This window comes from Haliotis rubra, unplaced genomic scaffold (genome assembly GCF_003918875.1).
Source record: "Haliotis rubra isolate DU_JTF1 unplaced genomic scaffold, ASM391887v1 Scf219, whole genome shotgun sequence".
NCBI classification, from domain to species: Eukaryota; Metazoa; Mollusca; class Gastropoda; order Lepetellida; family Haliotidae; genus Haliotis; species Haliotis rubra.
In genome coordinates, this window is record NW_025766214.1 from 735,966 (window position 1) to 754,770 (window position 18,805).

The 18,805-nt window shown below is 42.5% G+C and overlaps 1 protein-coding gene across 1 annotated transcript in view; it reads right to left on the minus strand.

Annotated features, from left to right (window-relative positions):
• Positions 1 to 18,805, minus strand: part of LOC124277164 (WD repeat and FYVE domain-containing protein 3-like) — a 116,561-nt gene that overhangs the window by 42,404 nt on the left and 55,352 nt on the right. The window contains 9 exon segments of the mRNA XM_046712830.1: positions 5,798 to 5,919; positions 6,809 to 7,082; positions 7,909 to 8,052; positions 15,457 to 15,641; positions 15,822 to 16,039; positions 16,546 to 16,654; positions 17,087 to 17,223; positions 17,526 to 17,687; positions 18,154 to 18,227. Coding sequence (XP_046568786.1) covers positions 5,798 to 5,919; positions 6,809 to 7,082; positions 7,909 to 8,052; positions 15,457 to 15,641; positions 15,822 to 16,039; positions 16,546 to 16,654; positions 17,087 to 17,223; positions 17,526 to 17,687; positions 18,154 to 18,227 — 1,425 coding nt within the window.

Here is an 18,805-nt window from a genome sequence, read left to right on the forward strand (position 1 = left end):
TCGGCCGCAACCTCCGAAGAAGGACGCAGCTCAGTGAGAAAGTATGTCACTTCGCCACGATTTCCAAGGTACCCCCGTAAATTAAAGTCAGTTGACAATAATCTCCAAGTTTTAACGTTCAGTTCCAGAACAGCATCAAATTGACCCTCACTCCTTTGCTTAAGCTTAGTCAAAGGATGTGCCAGGCAACTTCGGAGTCGGAATGCAACGAAATCCACTGGCGTTCGGGAGTGACACACTTCACTGACGTAACTGCTTCAAAAAGTAGAGGTCAGGAAACGTGAAATGTCGAACCCTTCCACATCGTGATACAGAATCGAGCTCCAGATTCATCCAACCACCGAGGTGTCTTAGTATAAAACTAAGTGTACTAGTTCTTACCCATAAGCAATCAAAACTTAAGGCAGACAGCAAGTTCAGACTTATATTCAAGAAAATACAGGGAAGCAGCAACCGCGAGGGACCGTTCTTTATCTGCGTTGGTGGGCCGTAGACAGCTGTTGTGCGAGCACAAAGGGTCCAAACTGGTGCAGGCCTTGAACATCCTTGACTGAGAGGTCTCGAAGGTAGTGCGAGGAGAAGACCGAGTCAGATCGCCAGAAACATCCTTCCATAATGGCGTGGAAAAAGCAGTTACTATGCAGAGCCATTGTAGACGCTAACGCCCGTGTCTCATGTGGATTGGAAACTGTCGGAGATAGGAACCCAGCGAAGGTGTAAGCCTGTAGGATGGTGGCTCTCATCCAGAAGGATAAAGTGGTGCGAGACACTTCCGCCCTGGATGTTGAGGACAACGGAATGAAGAGGCGCTTGCTGTGACGGCGGTGATCTTTAGAAGCAGCAAGAAAAATCTTCAAAGCCCTAACAGGGCAAAGCTGCAGGTCTTCATTGTCATGCGGCCCAAGGATCGTGGACAACAGTGGGATAGTAAAAAGTACGATCGGGTTGTCCCGGCAACTGATTCTTCGCTACAAAATCCCAACGGAGACCGAGGAAGACTTTGCCATGCTTCTTCCGTTCAAACTGGACTCTGATAACGTCCAAAGCGTGGAGTACAGATATGCGAGCAGCTGTAGCCAAGGCCACAAGGAAGAAGATCTTGAAGGAGATCTTCTCAAGTCCTTCTGAGCATGGGGTTCATAGTCCGTCGAGGCCAAATGACGCAGCACCACAGATAAATCCCAAGCAGGAGGTCTAAGCTTCTTAGACTGATCGGCCAACTTAAAGGACCGAATACTGAAGCTCAGGAACCGTGGAGACCTTAGAGCCTGTGGTGGTAGCCAGAACAGAGTTGATCGCAGCAAGGTAAGTGGCCAAAGTGGAACCCTTGAGCTTCTTAGACGACCGCGAATGCTGCAGAAACTCAGCGACGATTTAAGGCGAAGTAGAAACAGGAGATGTAATGCCTCTGGACGTGCAATATCTCTCAAAACATTTCCACTTCTCATCATAAAGTGAACGGGTAGAAGTCTGATGAGCAGAAGTGATGGCCATAGCCACTCTCCGTGAATACCCCTTGGCGATTAAGGACTTCTGCAGATGCTCAAAACATGCAGAGAGCGGGCCGATCGGAGCGGGACAGCGCATCTGCGATGACATTCCTGACTCTGGGAATGTGTCTGGCTCCTCAACTGAGGAGATGTCTGTCTGAATCAGTAGGGAGGACCGCCGAAGTTCCGTTGCCCAATGTCGAATGGTGAGAAGAACCACCAAGAACTCGAGTTCGTTGATGTGCAAGTCCCGTTCTGCGGACAACCGCAGCGCGGCAGTCTGATGATGAAGAAAGTGAGCCCCCCCAACCTTTGAGCGACGCGTCGACGAACAAGTGGTGCGTTGGAATGAACGGCATCAAATTCTGTTCGACAAGCCACCACTGAAGAAAAGGACGTAAGGGTTCGGGAAGACGAATCAACTCCTGGAGATTCTCTGAGACGAGATACGGACGCAGGAAACGCTGCAACGGATGTAGTTGCAATTGTCCCCGCTGTGTCAATGCCTGTGCCGATGTCAAGAGGCCCAACAGTTCCTGCCACTGTCGTAAGGTCCTGTCCTAGCCGTTGAATCTTCAGCTACCTGTCTTGGGGGACAAAAATCAGGCCCTGTTGTGTGTCGAAAGTTGCTCTGATGCATTGAAGGCTCTGGGTCGTTGAACAACCAACCTAGCTGCCGGAGTAGCTTCGTACTGAACTCCAACTGACGTAGAAGAACGACGGGCCGAGGAAATTCCAAAAGGCAGGACGGTCCATTGATAATGGATCCCTTGGAAGACGAATCGGAGGAATTTCCGCGAATCTGGATGAATGGGCACATGAAGGTAAGCATCTTGCAGGTCTAAGCTGACAAGAAAATCCCCTTTCTTCAGGATGGTGCGAAGGACGATCGATACCATCCGGAAGTGAGGTGGGCTTTGGAGATAGTGGGCATTGAAAAGTTTCATGTTGAAAATGAGTCTTAGTTTGTTGAGTTTTTCTTGGGAACCAGAAAGATGGGGGAATAGAACCCCGGAGTGCTGGGCGCCGCCCCGAGAGACTGGACTGCACATTTCTCTATGAGCGTACCTATGGTGGAGTGAGAAACTTAGAACTGGTCCGCCGGGTAGCTGCGGTGTACTGGATTGCACTGTCAGCGGGGGACGTCCGATGACTGGAAGGTGATAACCTGTGGCGAGGAGGTCGGTCATGAAAGGATCGTCGAGTATGGTCCAGTTGGGAGCAAACCTCCCTAGTCTCCCGCCCACTGGAGAGTCGTAGATGGGGACGGCTGGAGGCGGGAGTTCCCAGTCGTGCCCTTGTTTCGATGAGTCACTGTTTGAGGGCCCCACTCCCAGCTCGGGAGTCGACGGGAAGAAGTGCCACAGGAGGACCTGCTACCTCTAGCTCGGGACGAAAGGCCACGAAAACCCTGATGCAATTCCTGCTGGTAGTGAAAATCTAGGTGAGGACAGGCCATCCTTAATCCGCTTAAGGCTTTTAAAGGCATGATCCAAGGAGGTAGTGAGATGAGCAATACAAGGCCGTGGTGGGAAAGTAATAGATGTCAAGTCTCGTCTCATGGAGAAGGAATGAGATCAATTCTCCGGGTTCTGAGACATAGGGAGGTGGAGATTCTCCACTATCCAAGCTAAAACTTGAGGCTCATCGCCAAAATCCAAACTTCCCTCTGGGGAATCCACAACTGAATGTGCTGGAGACGTAGGATCAGGTGGAACGTACACCAGGACTAGGCGCCGTAACAGATGGTCCAAGGGAAAGAGCATTCCCCAGAGAGTGAGCAGCCTGTTGTTGATTCCAAGCAGTAGTAAGTGCACTTAACATCGCAGCCAGATCTGGAGGAGGAGTAGTTTCCTGCGCAGGAGTCCAGGAATCCGGTACAATCCTCGTAGAAAGACGAGAGGAGGCAGGAGTCCCGTCAGAAGTCATAGCAGGCTGGGATCGCAACTCGGAAAACCGTTGATTAGATCGACGAGCCGTGGAACCATATCTATGTCTGGAGAGGGACAAACCGGGAGAGGATGCACAAATGGAGACCCCCTGAGGAGAATGGGAGCGAGGAGGGGAGATATCACAACGATAACGACGATCCCTGGATCTTGAACGATAGGCAGCAGTCAACCGTGTAGGAGATCTAGGTTGACGGGTCGAGTACGCAGAACCGGAAGTCCCATGATGACGAGAAGACGAATGCCGAGGGGGTGACTTGGAACAAAGAACCGATCTCAACGGAGCAGAGGGAGGTGTGTGCTTAGTTGAATGCGAACGAGTTGAAGAGTGGCGTCTCGGCGGTGAAGTAGACCGATCAGGTCTATCCAGTGAACAAATCCGAATAATAATAGGAGACTGATCCAGACGACTCGGTGACAGCCGCATCCGTGCTGAGGAGGCGTGACTGTAGGACCCAACAGAGTTTGGGGAAGGACTCAGATGATCCGGCAAGAGGCATTCTGCTTAATACCGCTTGGAAGAAGGCCGTTTTGGCGAAAGTCTATTCACCACATGTCGTTTCGGTGAAGTCTTCCGTTTCAGCAAACGTTGATTCGACGAAGTACGATTAGGTGAAGTCCGTTTAGCAGTCAATCGATCCGGAGAATGCTGACTCTTAGACTGGTGTTTTGATGAAGACCGGTTCGGCGAACGCTGTTTCCTAGAGAGCCAGTCTAATTCTGGGGAAGGTGGGCAGTCCGGCGAAACTCGAGGTGGACGGGAGTGGACAGGCGAAGCTTGATCTGACGAACTGTGATTCAATCTGGCAGGCTTCGGCGAAGCAGAAGATCGAGGTAGCTGGACACAAGACACGGTGAAGTTGAGGCATTGAGGCGAGGTAGACTGGTTCCTCTCACTACTGGATGAACAATGAGAGCAAGAACGGCTTCTGCGCAGTCAGGTGTAGAGATCAGCTGATTCTTGTCCGAAACAGATAAGCCAGTTTGCCGAGATAATTGGTCCGGTGAACGAGTGAAAGAGAGCGTAGTTCGAAGGTCCTGCTGTGAAGAGGTATCCTGAGGGGTGGTAGCAGTCTCGACAACCACTACCCGGAACGTGGTCAAAGATGAAGGACTCGGGCTGGAATGTTGAGAGCCCAACAAAAGCCGAACATCTTCCGATAAGTAAGAATCTGACGACGCTCTCATTTGAGTGAGGGGACTGTGACCACCAAGCAGACAAAGTAGGATGCTTAAACTTTCCTTTCTTGGAGGGACTGGGTCCGCCAAGTGAAGCGGCATAACGAGCCCTGTCAGCAATACGACGAGCGCAAACCCGAGTGTAGTCACCAAACGCCTCGAAAGTAAGATCCTTGCATTTATCGCAACGAGAGTCCCATTTACACTGTCCCATACAGTCAACAAAATAACCATGTGCATCACTTGTGGAGAACACTTTATTACATTTTTTCCTCTTCTTTGGTTGGTCAACTTTTCCCATGTTCCCAAAGTTGAAAACGTTGAGCAAAGTAACATACGTCCACACTCGTGTGCGACAAGAAAGAGAATGATGATTTGGATATAGTCACGTGGGCAGCTAGTGGTGCATGCCGCATGCTTTGCATGAGAGTTAGGAAGCTATCTTATAGTGAGGGTAGCATGGAGTGTTTGGGCGGATGGACATGAGAGGAATAGGGAAAAAAGTTTACATCGTTCCACTCAGTGTCGAATCAAGAGAGAGAAGTGCATACCATGAGATAGGATAAGTTTAAAAATTTATGTTTTCAGATTTGTGGGTGTTATTGAGTACTTGATGCACATGAACTGAAAAGATCACTAATACCTGCAAACACAGACAGCTGATCAACATTATTCATACAAAAAGTTGCAGGTACTCCTCTGGAGCACCCTCTTTCTACTTGTAATCAAGGAGCGATGAGACAAACATGATGTTGTCCTCTAATGCAGGATGATGTTATGACAGAATGAAGTATACAAGATAAATTTCAGTCACTGTTATTTGTAAATATCTCCTGAACACAAGCTTAGAAATGAACCACATTCAAACGATCATAATATGTTGTCTTGTCACACAGTCACAGAGTGCTTCTCACTGAAGACATGTGCCATTGACTGAAACATATTTTATTCAATTAATAAACGGATTGGGCACAAGTTATCCAACTTAAATAAGCCCTCTCCACATAGTTACAAGTGTATATTACAAAAAAGTTCAACAAGAGGCAGACAAAGGGTATGGATATGTACAGACTGAGTTATTTAAATCGTTTAGTGTTATGGATGTAGATATGTACAGACTTAAAAAAACATGTGCCATTTAGAAGACCTTTCGCAGCTTATTGTTCCAACAACACTTACATCTAGAAGCAGGTCAATAACAGCATTGGACTTGGATGTTGGTGGTTGTGAGAAGCTGTCGATGACGATGGTGCGGAGGAAGTCAATGATGAACTTTCTAGCGGAATGATTAGTGAGTACACCTGGAATGGGAAGTAGGGTTAGAACAACCAGATTCATTAACAGAACAATACACAACAAGAAGACATGGTCATCAATATCCCCCCGCCACAATGTTCTGCTCCTATTGGGTTTCTGTTTCAACTCCACCACAACATTCATGTCCTGAAAACACATCCCACATTTGGTCTCCCTATCTATGAATGTTACGGAGAAAATCTGTCCCCAATGGGGATACTGTGCACTAAGTCAAGAAAAGGAAGACAAGGGCCATAACTCTGTAACAAATTGTAACACGGTTTCCATTTTCGAACTCCATCAAGGCATTCATGTCCTGAAAACACTTTCCAATTTCATGCATGGTAACCACCCAATCATAATCAGGTGAGTGAGTGAGTGAGTGAGTTTAGTTATACGCCGCACTCAGCAATATTCCAGCTATATGGTGGCGGTCTGTAAATAATTGAGTCTGGACCAGACAATACAGTGATCAACAGCATGAGCATCGATCTGGGCAATTGGGAACCGATGACATGTGTCAACCAAGTCAGCGAGCCTGACCACCCGATCCCGTTAGTTGCCTCTTACGACAAGCATAGTCGCCTTTTGTGGCAAGCATGGGTTGCTGAAGACCTATTCTACCCCGGATCTTCACGGGTCTCATAAACAGGTATTTTGAATTCTCACATGGGCATGAGTTGAACGGAAACATTTTCGGGGAGCAATTTCAAAATAAGAGTTGACACTACTCTGAGCAATGTTGCATCTTTATCACATCACTGAACATAAAGAATGAGATTCATACAAACTCATAAAAGTTAAAGAACACCTGATCATTAATATTACAACAGCTAATCCGTCGGTTCAGTCATATGTGAGACATGTTACAGAAAGCACCTGAATCACACTTACTTCCATTACTTTTCTCTGGCGTTTTGACCAACACAACAGGCTCAGCATCAGGGAATGGTTTGAACTCCTCCTGTGGAGATGTGAGGTCACTGTCTAAATCCATTGGCTGGAAAGGGAACAGGGTAGCAGCCAGCCCCGAGATAAAGTCCGGCATGGTGCACAGTGTCAGGAAGTCGGCCTGGTTGTGGTACAGGAACAACAGGAACTGCATCAGCGTCACAGGGAAGTCCTGCAGCCAAGAGCTGTTGGCGCTAGTGTTGTTCTCCTCTCCAGGCTGGGGATAAGATGGGAACAGCTGATGTCAATGACACTTCATGCTAATGTTCCATGATCAATTTAAAAATCTACTGTAGGAAACAAATAGTAAATATCTGTTTAAGCAGAAAGTACATGCATATATTTATCTTAATGGTGTTGTGCAATTTGTGTTAATGTGATTAAACTTACAAATTTAGAAAGCTACTCCATTGAAACTGAAGTAAATCTCTATTTGTCCAGAAAGTACTGCTCCACAGAGGTGAGGTGAGGTGAAATTGGGTTTTACGTCGTGCTTGAGAATATTTCGCTCATATGACGACGTGCATGCATATGTATGTGTATGTGCGGCTGCTTGTACTAGCCCAGACTTAAGCTGGTTTTATAATGCTAGCCCACTGAGATACCATGCTGTAGTGAAGCATGAATACTGACTGACTTGCTTTTAGCAATATTCCAGCAATATCACGGCGGGGGACACCAGAAATGGGCTTAACACATTGTGCCCCTGTGGGGAATCGAACCCGGGTCTTCGGCATGACGAGCAAACGCTTTAACCACTAGGCTACCCCACCGCCCCGAAGCATGAATACCCCACTCAGACACATTATACTGACTCCGAGCCGACCAGTCCTTGTTGTACCCATTAATGCCGAGCGCCAGACAGGGACCAACAAGTACCATATTTTAACGTCTTTTGGTATGACGCGGTCGGGGATCGAACCCGCGACCTTTCTCTGGGCGGACGCTCTAACCACTACACCACGGAGGCGGTAACTGCTCCACAGACTGGAGTATTTATCTGCTAACAGCTATGTGACAGATGACCAAAGCAAGATACTAACCGTCAAGTTGAGCATTGCTCGGATCATAGACAGGATGACGAAGGCAGCATCAGGTACAAGGTCCACCTTCTCTTTGGCCAACAGAGCCACAGGTTTGCTGGCTGGCACCCCAAATATCACAGTCCACACAGCATCCAGGTTCAGCTGCAAATAACCCTAGTTAATGGACTACTCAACACAGTCACTGGAACATGGCACTAAAACAGCAGAGACGCCAACCCCAAAGTGTTGCAAATGCAAATAGTAGTTTCAAGGATCAAAAATGTAATTTTTAGAGTAAAATTGATATTTTATACTTATCCTGACTCATGCTCTTTTTGCTTGTCTTCTTCTTCTTGCGAACATAGTGGAACACTTGTATCTCCCTAATTGAAGCTCCCTTCAATTTAAAATCACTAATTAGTATTCACCACGAGTTACCTCCTTTCCACAAGCTCGGGAACGAGGGCGCCACCTCTACCCATGTGCCTCACTCTCTCCTCATATACTGAGCCCAACATTTGAATTTACAGGAAATCCAAAGTGTTATTTGGGGAGGATGGGAGGAGCTGACCTCATGAGTCAGGATAAGTATAAAATATCAATTTTACTCTAAAATTACATATTTTTCCTTATCCTGACTCATGCTCTTCTTTGCTTGTAGCATCCTACTGAACGGAGGTGGGAATATCTAATACTTTGGATTTTTAATAATTAGTGATTTGAACTGTGATGATTGTAATAACCCTATGGGAACTTCATAAAGGCACTGAATTGATGAATTCCTGCTGCTAACTTATCAGCTGCCATATAAAAGGTTATTACCATGTACTTATTATGATAAAGTATATATAACATTAATACAATGCTTAAGACTAATAGACTTAAGCTTGTTAATATGCTAGTATAAACTCCTTAGAGTTTGTTAGCTAAAATACTTTAAGATATAACATAGTACTAAGCTTAAGATATGATTAAACTTAAGCTAATTATATAATAGCAAACTCTTTAGAGTTTGTTAGTTAATATACTTATATGATATAGATATAATGCTGAGCTTAAGATATGAATAAGCTTTAGCTACATATATAATAGCAAAACTCTGTAGAGTTTGTTAGCTAATATATTTTTATAATATGAGTATAGTACTGTGCTTAAGCTATAATTAACTTAAGCTACATATATAATAGCCAAACTCTGTAGAGTTTGTTAGCTAATATATTTTTATAATATGAGTATAGTACTGTGCTTAAGCTATAATTAACTTAAGCTACATATATAATAGCCAAACTCTGTAGAGTTTGTTAGCTAATATATATTTATAATATTAGTATAGTACTGAGCTTAAGATATAATTAACTTAAGCTACATATATATATAGCAAAACTCTGTAGGGTTTTGTTAGCTAATATATTTTTACAATATGAGTATAGTAGTGTGCTTAAGATATAATTAACTTAAGCTACATATATAATAGCAAAACTCCGTGAGAGTTTGTTAGCTAATATATTTTACAATATGAGTATAGTAGTGTGCTTAAGATATAATGAACTTAAGCAACATATATAATAGCAGAACTCCGTAGAGTTTGTTAGCTAATATATTTTACAATATGAGTATAGTATTGTGCTTAAGATATTATTAACTTAAGCTACATATATAATAGCCAAAAAACTCTGTAGAGTTTATTAGCTAATATGTTTATAGTGTAACCATAGTACTAAGCTTATAGTACTGAGCTTAAGTTATGATGAAACTTAAGCTATATATATATAACAAAACTCCGTCGAGTTTTGTTAGCTAATACCTTTATAATGTAAATCCATACTGCTTAAGATATGATGAAAACTTAAGCTAATTGTATAATAGCCAAAACAACCCTTTAGAGTTTGTTAGCTATGATATAAACCTAGTATTGAGCTTATGAAGGAAAACTTAAGCTACATATATATAGCAAGAACTCCGTAGAGTTTGTTAGCTAATACATGTTATAATGTAACTATAAAGCTTAAAATATGATGAAACTTAAAGCTTAAATATATAATAGCAAAACCCTCTTTAGAGTTTTGATAGCTAATATACCTATATGATATAAACATAGTACTGCTTTTAAGATATGAATAAGCTTAAGTTACATATATAATAGCTAAAACTCTGTAGAGTTTGTTAGCTAATACATGTTATAATATAACCATATTGCTTAGAAATATGATGATACTTAAGCCAAATAGCAAAAACTCTTTAGAGTTTGTTAGCTAATCTACTTATATGATATAAACATAGTACTAAGCTTAAGATATGAATAAGCTTAAGCTACCTATATAATAGCAAAAAACTCCTTAGAGTTTGTTAGCCAATATATTTTAATAATATGAGTATAGTACTATGCTTAAGGTATAATTAGCTTAAAGTTACCTATATAATAGTAAAACTCCAGAGAGTTTGTTAGCTTAATTAACTTAAGCTATGTATAAAATAGCCAAAAACTCTGTAGAGTTTGTTAGCTGATGCATTTATCATGTAACCATAATATTACTCTTAAGATATGAATAACTTAAGGTAAATATATATAATAACAAACTCTGTAGAGTTGTTAACTTATATATTGTATGATGTAATAATCATAGTACTGTGATGATAAAAGGAACTTAAGTAAATTATATATAGCATGAAGCTATTTAGTATTGTTATAAGATAAGTAAAAATCTGTTAGATTGACTTATCTTCTCGAGAACTGTCAGCTGTTGTGCGAGGACCATGGGATCAATTGGTGTATACCTGGGGGCGTCCTCGGTGGTGATATCTCTCAGATAATGGTTTGCAACCACCATATCGGATCTCCAGAAATAAACCCTCCAATATTTCAATCACATTTGTGTGGGAACAATTGTAGAAGTTAGCTATAATATCATGAGTATTAAGCTCATGGAGGGTCGGAATAGGTCCATCCGCATATGCACGTAGTATGACAGTTCTGATCCAAATGGAGATATAGTACATGAGACTTCTCTCTGCGTAAGTTGATGATAGAGGAAATAATCTGTTGCATTTTTTACTCCTGTTTGGTTTGGTGGAGATAAATTTACAGTGCTCTTGCTGGCCATCTTGATAGAATCATCGTATCATGGGGTCCAAGTATGTCATCCAGGCGTGTTCATAAACCTCACTTGTGAGGTGTTGGAGCACTATATTCATATCCCCAGGTTGGGCTGAAATTTCGTTTATTCTCCAAACAGAAGTTTAGTAGGTTTACTAACCATCTAGTTGTGTTAGTTAAGCTTGATGAAATTCAGCTGTAGTCTGAAACGCTGTGGATTTAGATCCACTTGTATCTTTCGTCTAGGTAATTCGCTAAAGTCCTTGACGATGTAGGTGCACAACCAGGTGTGTCTGTCCTCGTTGAACTTTATGTAAAATCGCCTGACTGCCCGATCCCTCGTCTTAACTTGACAGGGGAGGTCTCTATCTTGAAGAAAGGCAGTCTAATCATGAATGTTCAGGTTAACTGGACTGTAATGAGGCTTGCTCGTTCACTGATATATAGTTGTCACTTGTGACGTAAGTCTTGAACTGTGAATAGAGATCGACCTCTGTGTAGGTCGTTGTCCAACGCGGTCCAATCAGAACAAGGCATTTTGATTCTGTATAATACCCGCGCTGTGATGTCACCGGTGTAGCGGAAAAAACCCACCTTGAATAAATTCTTGTCGTCGTTGATATTAGCATAAACGTCGGTCTTCACCGTAGCTTCGAAGTTATCCGGTGACCACGCGTGTTTGAGGGTTAATGGTAACCGCTGAAACCTCCGGTGAAAATATCTCGCTCTGTAATTTTATGCTGGGTAGGTTATTTTCCTGGTTGTCGTGAAAGTAATTTCAGTTTTGAATATAATTCCGACTTCCTTATATATAAGGGTATAAACAACTTGCAAGCTTGTAGACTGTATACATGAATGTATCGTCATAATTGTAGAATTAACGTTGAACTTGTTGTACATATTTCTTCTCAGAAACTTTGACGATTAAGAGTTATACTCGCTGTAACAAGGCTGCTGTTCAATTTCGATATTGAATTGTCTGCAGATATGCGTAATGGTCACGCATGTAGATAATCGTGATCGTCGTCCGGGATTGTATATTAGCAATTTATACGGAATAGTTGATTTCTGTGAAGATCTATGAAATGTCGTTGACTAATAATACAGCGGCGTTCTGTGTTGTAAATAGCCTGAGCAATTATCTTCGCGTAGGCTTATAGATCGGCATCTGGCATACAGTTGATAATCAACTTATGCGGCGTCTTGAACGGACTGACGAGTAGCTATATATGACGAGTGGCTAGTATATGGAAACCTTGGAGGAGACTTCCTCGGTGAACGCCCGGAGACTTCGCGAAGTTCTCGGTATCCCTTCTAGATCTTCTGGGTGAAGTAGACTTGGAGCCACTTAGCCTTCGCGACCATCGCTGAAGGTAAGTCGAGTCAAAGCCGATTAGTATATATATATATATATATATAAATATATATATGGCTTTGTTTCGCGGAACAGCCTCTGTGTTTAACAGGATGTGGGATCGGGCGGCTTGCCTAAGTATGGCGCATGGATCATCTTATCATATTCAGAAGTCGTGTTTACGAAGTCTGGTGATAAGTGTCTAATTGATCGTTCTAGATCTATTTAGGCCAGCGAACATACGCCTCTGCGTCATGGATTCAACAGAACCAATATACGATTGTAGTTCTTATACTTGATATCGATGATCAACTTGTCTATGGGTTGATCTTCTCGAGACTTGTGAGGGGAACGTTGATAGTTTCGCGAAGCTCTTGTATAGTCCCTCGATGTCCTTCTAGATGATGATGATCTGGATTCAGGTGTCCTTGCGCGTATGCCTTGCTGCTTCCTCTGCGTCGGTCCGGGAACGACGATATGACCTTCGCGAAGGCTTCCGTGATGTCTGATGGTCCGAGTCCACATCTAGGGATGAAACCGCATAAGGTGATGATCTATCCTGCCTTCGCGAAGTCCTTCGCGAAGGCTGTACATCTAGGTTCTTTCACGCCTTCGAAGGCTGTACATCTAGGTCCTTTCCGCCAGCGAAGGCCTTCGCGAAGCTGTACATCTAGGTCCTTCGTCCAAGGTGGTCCGTGACTTCCTTCGCTGAAGGTGACATCTTCCTGGCTGCTACGTTGACGGGGGTGCCTCTGGGGTGCTGTCACGTTGGAGCCTTCGCGGTTAAGCTTCGGACCCTGCTACCGCAGATATTGGTCCTCCATGATGTTCATAATTTGTCGCATCATGTCTTCTGGGATGGTCTGCGACGAGGTCGTCGGTGCTTTATCTGCGGTGTTAATGGAGGGGTCCACCGGAAAATCGTCCGACATCAGTGTAGAGGCATCAGGCTGCATGGTGATCTCTGCTGATGTCGTTGTAGCTGTCCCCGGTCGTTTCTTGTGGCGTACGTCGGGGATGATGATCAGCTGATCATCGTAGAGGTCCAGGTCATCGGCTGGAACAATCTCGGTTGAGAAAGTCCTAGTAGACTTCGTTGATTTTCCCTCAGAGGTCGACGCTGCCCTGGGTGTGCGTCTGAGTGTTGGTAATGATGGGACCCTCAGGACGATCATCGCATATCTGCGTTGGTACATCAGGCTGCATGCTGATCTGTGCCGACATCGGTCAATCTTTGATGTACATCCGGTATGATGACCGGCTGATCATCATACAGGCCCAAACTTCGATGGGAACGGTCTCGGTTGTTGAGATGTAGTAGAAAAACCCTCTAGTCTTCTGCTGCGACGATGGGATGTCTGGGGAAGCAGAATGCTTCTTGGAGATGGCGGACTACGTCCCACACCTCTCCACCACTCTAGCGGAACACCACACGCGGAGAGTCGGCCAACAGCAGTAGACTGGCGAGGGTTCCGTGTATCAGTCATACTAGACTCTGCATCACAGCGACCTATCTGCTGTGCGTGCCAACGCGCATAAAGTAAATATTAATAAAGAGGTAGAATTGGATAAATTAGTACCGCAACTGCAATGTGAATATAATAAACATGGCGCCGTACATCATATTAAAGGTGGATCAGCAGCAGCATAAAAAACGTAATCTGCAATAGTACAGAATTTTCATCAACGTAATCCACTGAAACAAACACGGCGTCCCGTGAATAAACTGTAGAAAAACGACTAAATATCAATATATAATCGTTGAAGGATACTAGCTAAACCTCTATAGATGTCTATACGAGGTAACTAACTAAATATAATCAAAGGATATAGTGTGTCGGGAGACACAGGCGCTCTCACGTCCAGCTCACTGGGCGAAGAAGGAGAGAGTGAGGCACATGGGTAGAGGTGGCGCCCTCGTTCCCGCGCTTGTGGAAAGGAGGTAACTCGTGGTGAATACTAATTAGTGATTTTAAATTGAAGGGAGCTTCAATTAGGGAGATACAAGTGTTCCACTATGTTCGCAAGAAGAAGAAGACAAGCAAAAAGAGCATGAGTCAGGATAAGGAAAAATTTAGTAGTTTGACCATAAAATTAGTAGTCAACTAAATACTTAAAATCATGATGGATTCTGAAAAAGATAATGTCACACTAATCAAGAGTGAAGCTTTAATTTCACATACCTCCAACAGCAAATTTCAAAATTATCAGCATTACATTTATTCTTCGGCGAAAATGTATTTAATCTATGAAAATAAATTTTTGTCTATATATATCCGAATTTTAATGAATTGTATTCAAATTTCGTAGAATATCTAGAGCAATCATATTGGCATAATTTGATGATACAATTTTGTAGCGACTACGATAAAATTGTAGAGGCTGGCATCTCAGTATAGTATCAACATATAAACAAAAGGTCACAGGGATCAATATCCCTCTGCCTTTTCTGCCAAACTATTTAACAGTGTCTGAAAACTATTATAAAACTTATTACCAGTACCTGAATTACTTACCAAAAAAAATTAACCATCATTTCTTAAATTCATATAAGTGTTATATTTGTTATTTTTTACCACTGTTTCTAAGAACTACAGCTACCGACATGAATACACAACACACACACATATTTGTTATTGCTAGGTGGTCATAAGGAACTAATAACATCCTGAATTATTACAAATAACAAAAAGGGCATATCTGAATGACACAAAAAAATATACATAAAAATATTAAGATACTTCTATTTAAGTCAGGGTAACTTAAAAAGGTATTTCTAACAATTAGTGTGAACATATCAAACTGATGGCATACAGTGCACACAATCTAAGATGCATTATACAAACCGATAACTCATGAAAAATACCTTCAGCAATCAATGAAAGAAAATCTACTCTCTAAACATACAAACCAAACTATACAGAGATGGCAAAACGAAACATCCCAATGCCTGATCTTCAAAGGCCACATGGACCAAACAGGACAAAATTCCGCAAAAAAACTGCCATCACTGCTCAACTACCAGTGTGTCAACCAAACACGGTGAGTCTAGTGTGACGACACGGAGAAGTTAATTAGAGAAATATACCCTCCCATGTGATCTGGCTTTGGCGTCTACCTGAACGTCAGCTGGCAGTTCTTTCATGTGCTGGCCAAGCATGAGAGCCATCAGCAGGAAGTAGAGTGCGGACACATCCGTGTGCCGCGGTAACAACCACTGCAGGGCGAGGAACCCTGGCACATGGCAAACCTCAGAGTTGACCTCACGTTCATGGCCTTTGGAGGCAGTTCCTAGATTGAAACCTAAACAAAACAAAGGTCATGAGGCAAAAGGAAATAATTACTATACTGTCATCAATCAACCAAAATACATCAGTATAATATCATATTAACTTGTAGATATTACAAAGTCACATCTATATATTGACTTAACTTGGAGAAAAATTTCTTCTACGTCTGAAACATTTCCAGCCTACAACATACCCAGCATGGTGGCCATCTGGTTCTTGATCACATGTTCTGTATCACCAAGCCAGCCTCCGCCGAAGCTGCCCTCTCGGAAGCGGTTGATGTTGTTGGGGTTGCGGAACATGGTGAGGAGTAGTCTCAAAGCCAGTACTACTGTTGACTGGTGAAGGTGAGGCTGCAGGAACAGCAGCAGCCAATCAAAGCCCAGCACCTTCTGAATCTCCTCACAGGTACTGGAAGCAATGAACAAAGGGACATTACAAAATATGAGTAGAGCTTATGCATTAGGATTCTACAGTCTGATCATTCTATGATGTTGCTTAATGAAGCTTGCCTCCATATGTCCTTATGCTGCCAATCAGCAGTTTTCCAAACTATCTATGGACATTTCAAGTTCAATCCAATCCTTGCTATGAGAGAAAAAAGAATCAGATAAACAATCGGAATACATAGTGACTATGTGGCTGAGTGTCTATAATAACATGCTTACACTTGTTTTATAAAATCAGTATGATACAATCTAATTTTTCAAAGACAAATCCAGTAATATTCAAGTCAATGAGAAAGATCCTGGACCATACAATCCTGTGATTAATATAATAGCAACAATACCCATAGTTTGGTCCAATGACACAAAACCAATCAATACCCTGACGACTAGTAGGGGTTGCTGGGTGCCTATGGTAACAAGGACTACCCACGAGGACAATCTTTGAACATCATGTGACAATAGACTCACAACTGGTCCACTTTGTTGGCTCCCCGTGGAATGATGAGCCTCAGCATCACCTCCAGCAGGATGTTCCTCAATTTGATGGTGTGGATCTGGTTGATCTGGTTACTCTCAGCTGGAAACAAGGAATAACACTGTCTTAAAAAGAAGATTATTTACAAATATTTGCAGCCCAAGTACCACAAAACATGTCCACTTGCCCAATGAGGTTAAAGTCAACATACTTACAGCATATTTTTTTCTCTTTTATATTTAGGAGTAATAACCCTGAACAATATGTTAACAAATCAAATTTTTTTGCCTACCATTACAGCAGTGTACATGGTAACACAAACTGCAGACAATTTTGAGCATTCACAACATATCAGCAATGTCATACAACTGTTTTTGCACACTGTCTCCTTTTAAGAAGAGTAACTTTAGCATTGTGACCAAAGGTTTCAATCACTGCTCCCTATCAAGCATTGTCAACATTTATGACAAGCCTGTCACTTAATACAGTAGCTTGGTATTGCAGTCTCAGCCCTGCTGTCTGAAAGTGCTCTACCTGTAACTTCCTGTTGTGTGGCTGAAGGGGATACATCCTCGTCACTGTTGGACAGTCCAGTACCGTTTGCCTGAAGACTGATCAGCTTCTCATTCACACTAGCTGAGGGAATGGTTGATACGACAAACTGGCCAAATCTGGAACACGTAATTTTTATCAATGCTGGCAGCAATAACACAAAGCGCATTTGTTGAGCAGCAAAATCACTACCGAGTTTGAAAGATGAAAATCGTTTAAAAGTTTAAACCAGAAGTAGAAAATGAAAAGAAACAAGTCCTGTTCACAATACAATTGTCATGTACAACCCAATGAATCCGATTTGGAGAAGTTTGGTAATACGACAATGCAGTTATGAAAAAACAAAATTATGAAGAAATGTCCTTTCTTTACTTCCCTACAAGCCGCTGCCTTGAAAATCAGAAGATGTTGACAGTCTAACCTGAGTAGAGCAGGGGCGTCTGGTGGCCCCTGCAGGAGTTCATTGAGGACGGAGGACACAGTCTGGATGGTCAGCTGGGACAGCCGGACATCGTGCATGACGTGAAGCAGTCTCTCAACCAGACCGATCTGACGCATCATGCTGTGGTTCACCTTCTGATCACTGCGTCACAATCACTTACCATGTCAATATGAACACACTCATGTAAAAATATCTACACAAACACACCTATGTCAAAATATCTACACAAACTCTCCCTTGTCAATATATTAACTCAACACAAAACCTCCCTTGTTAATATATATATAAAATACTCCCATGTCAATATATCAACACACACACACTAGCATGTAAATTTAGTAACACGAACACTATCATGTCTATATATACTGAGAGAAACAAATAAAGGATCAGAGGAAAATGCAAGCTTTCCTTTATTATTTTCCAGTTTCAAAGCTGGTGATGAAAACTGGAAAATATTAAAGGAACGCTTGCATTTTCCTGTGATCCTTTATTTGTTTCTCTCAGTATATTAACACGAAAACATTGAGACAATTGGTACAAACACATTTTCATGATTTATACATTTTTAGTCTGGCTTAAGAAGGAAACGATGACTTTGTCTTACCTAGATTCTGTTAACAGTTCAAAGAAGTGTTCATAGAGAGATCTCTGCAGATCCCCTGGAGCTTCGTGCCACACCTGAACAAAGAAACAGCATAGTGTACACAGCATAGAAACAGCATAGTGTTCACAGCATAGAAACAGTATAGTGTTCACAATATAGAGAGAGCATAGTGTTCACAACATAGAAAGAGCATAGTGTACACAGCATAGAAGGAGCATAGTGTTCACAGCATAGAAACAGTATAGTGTTCACAGCATAGAAGCATAGTGTTTACAGCATAGAAAGAGCAGTGTTCACAGCATAGAAAGAGTATAGTGTTCGCAGCATATAAAGAGCATGGTGTTCACAACATAGAAGAGCATGGTGTTCACAGCATAGAAAGAGCATAGTGTTCACAGCATAGACAGAGTATAGTTTTCAAAGCATATAAAGAGCATAATGTTCACAGCATAGAAGAGCATGGTGTTCACAGCATAGAAGGAGTATAGTGTTCACAGCATAGAAGCAGTAAGCATTAGTGTTCATAGCATAGAAAGAGCAGTGTTCACAGCATAGAAAGAGTATAGTGTTCGCAGCATATAAAAGAGCATAGTGTTCACAGCATAGAAGAGCATGGTGTTCACAGCATAGAAAGAGCATAGTGTTCACAGCA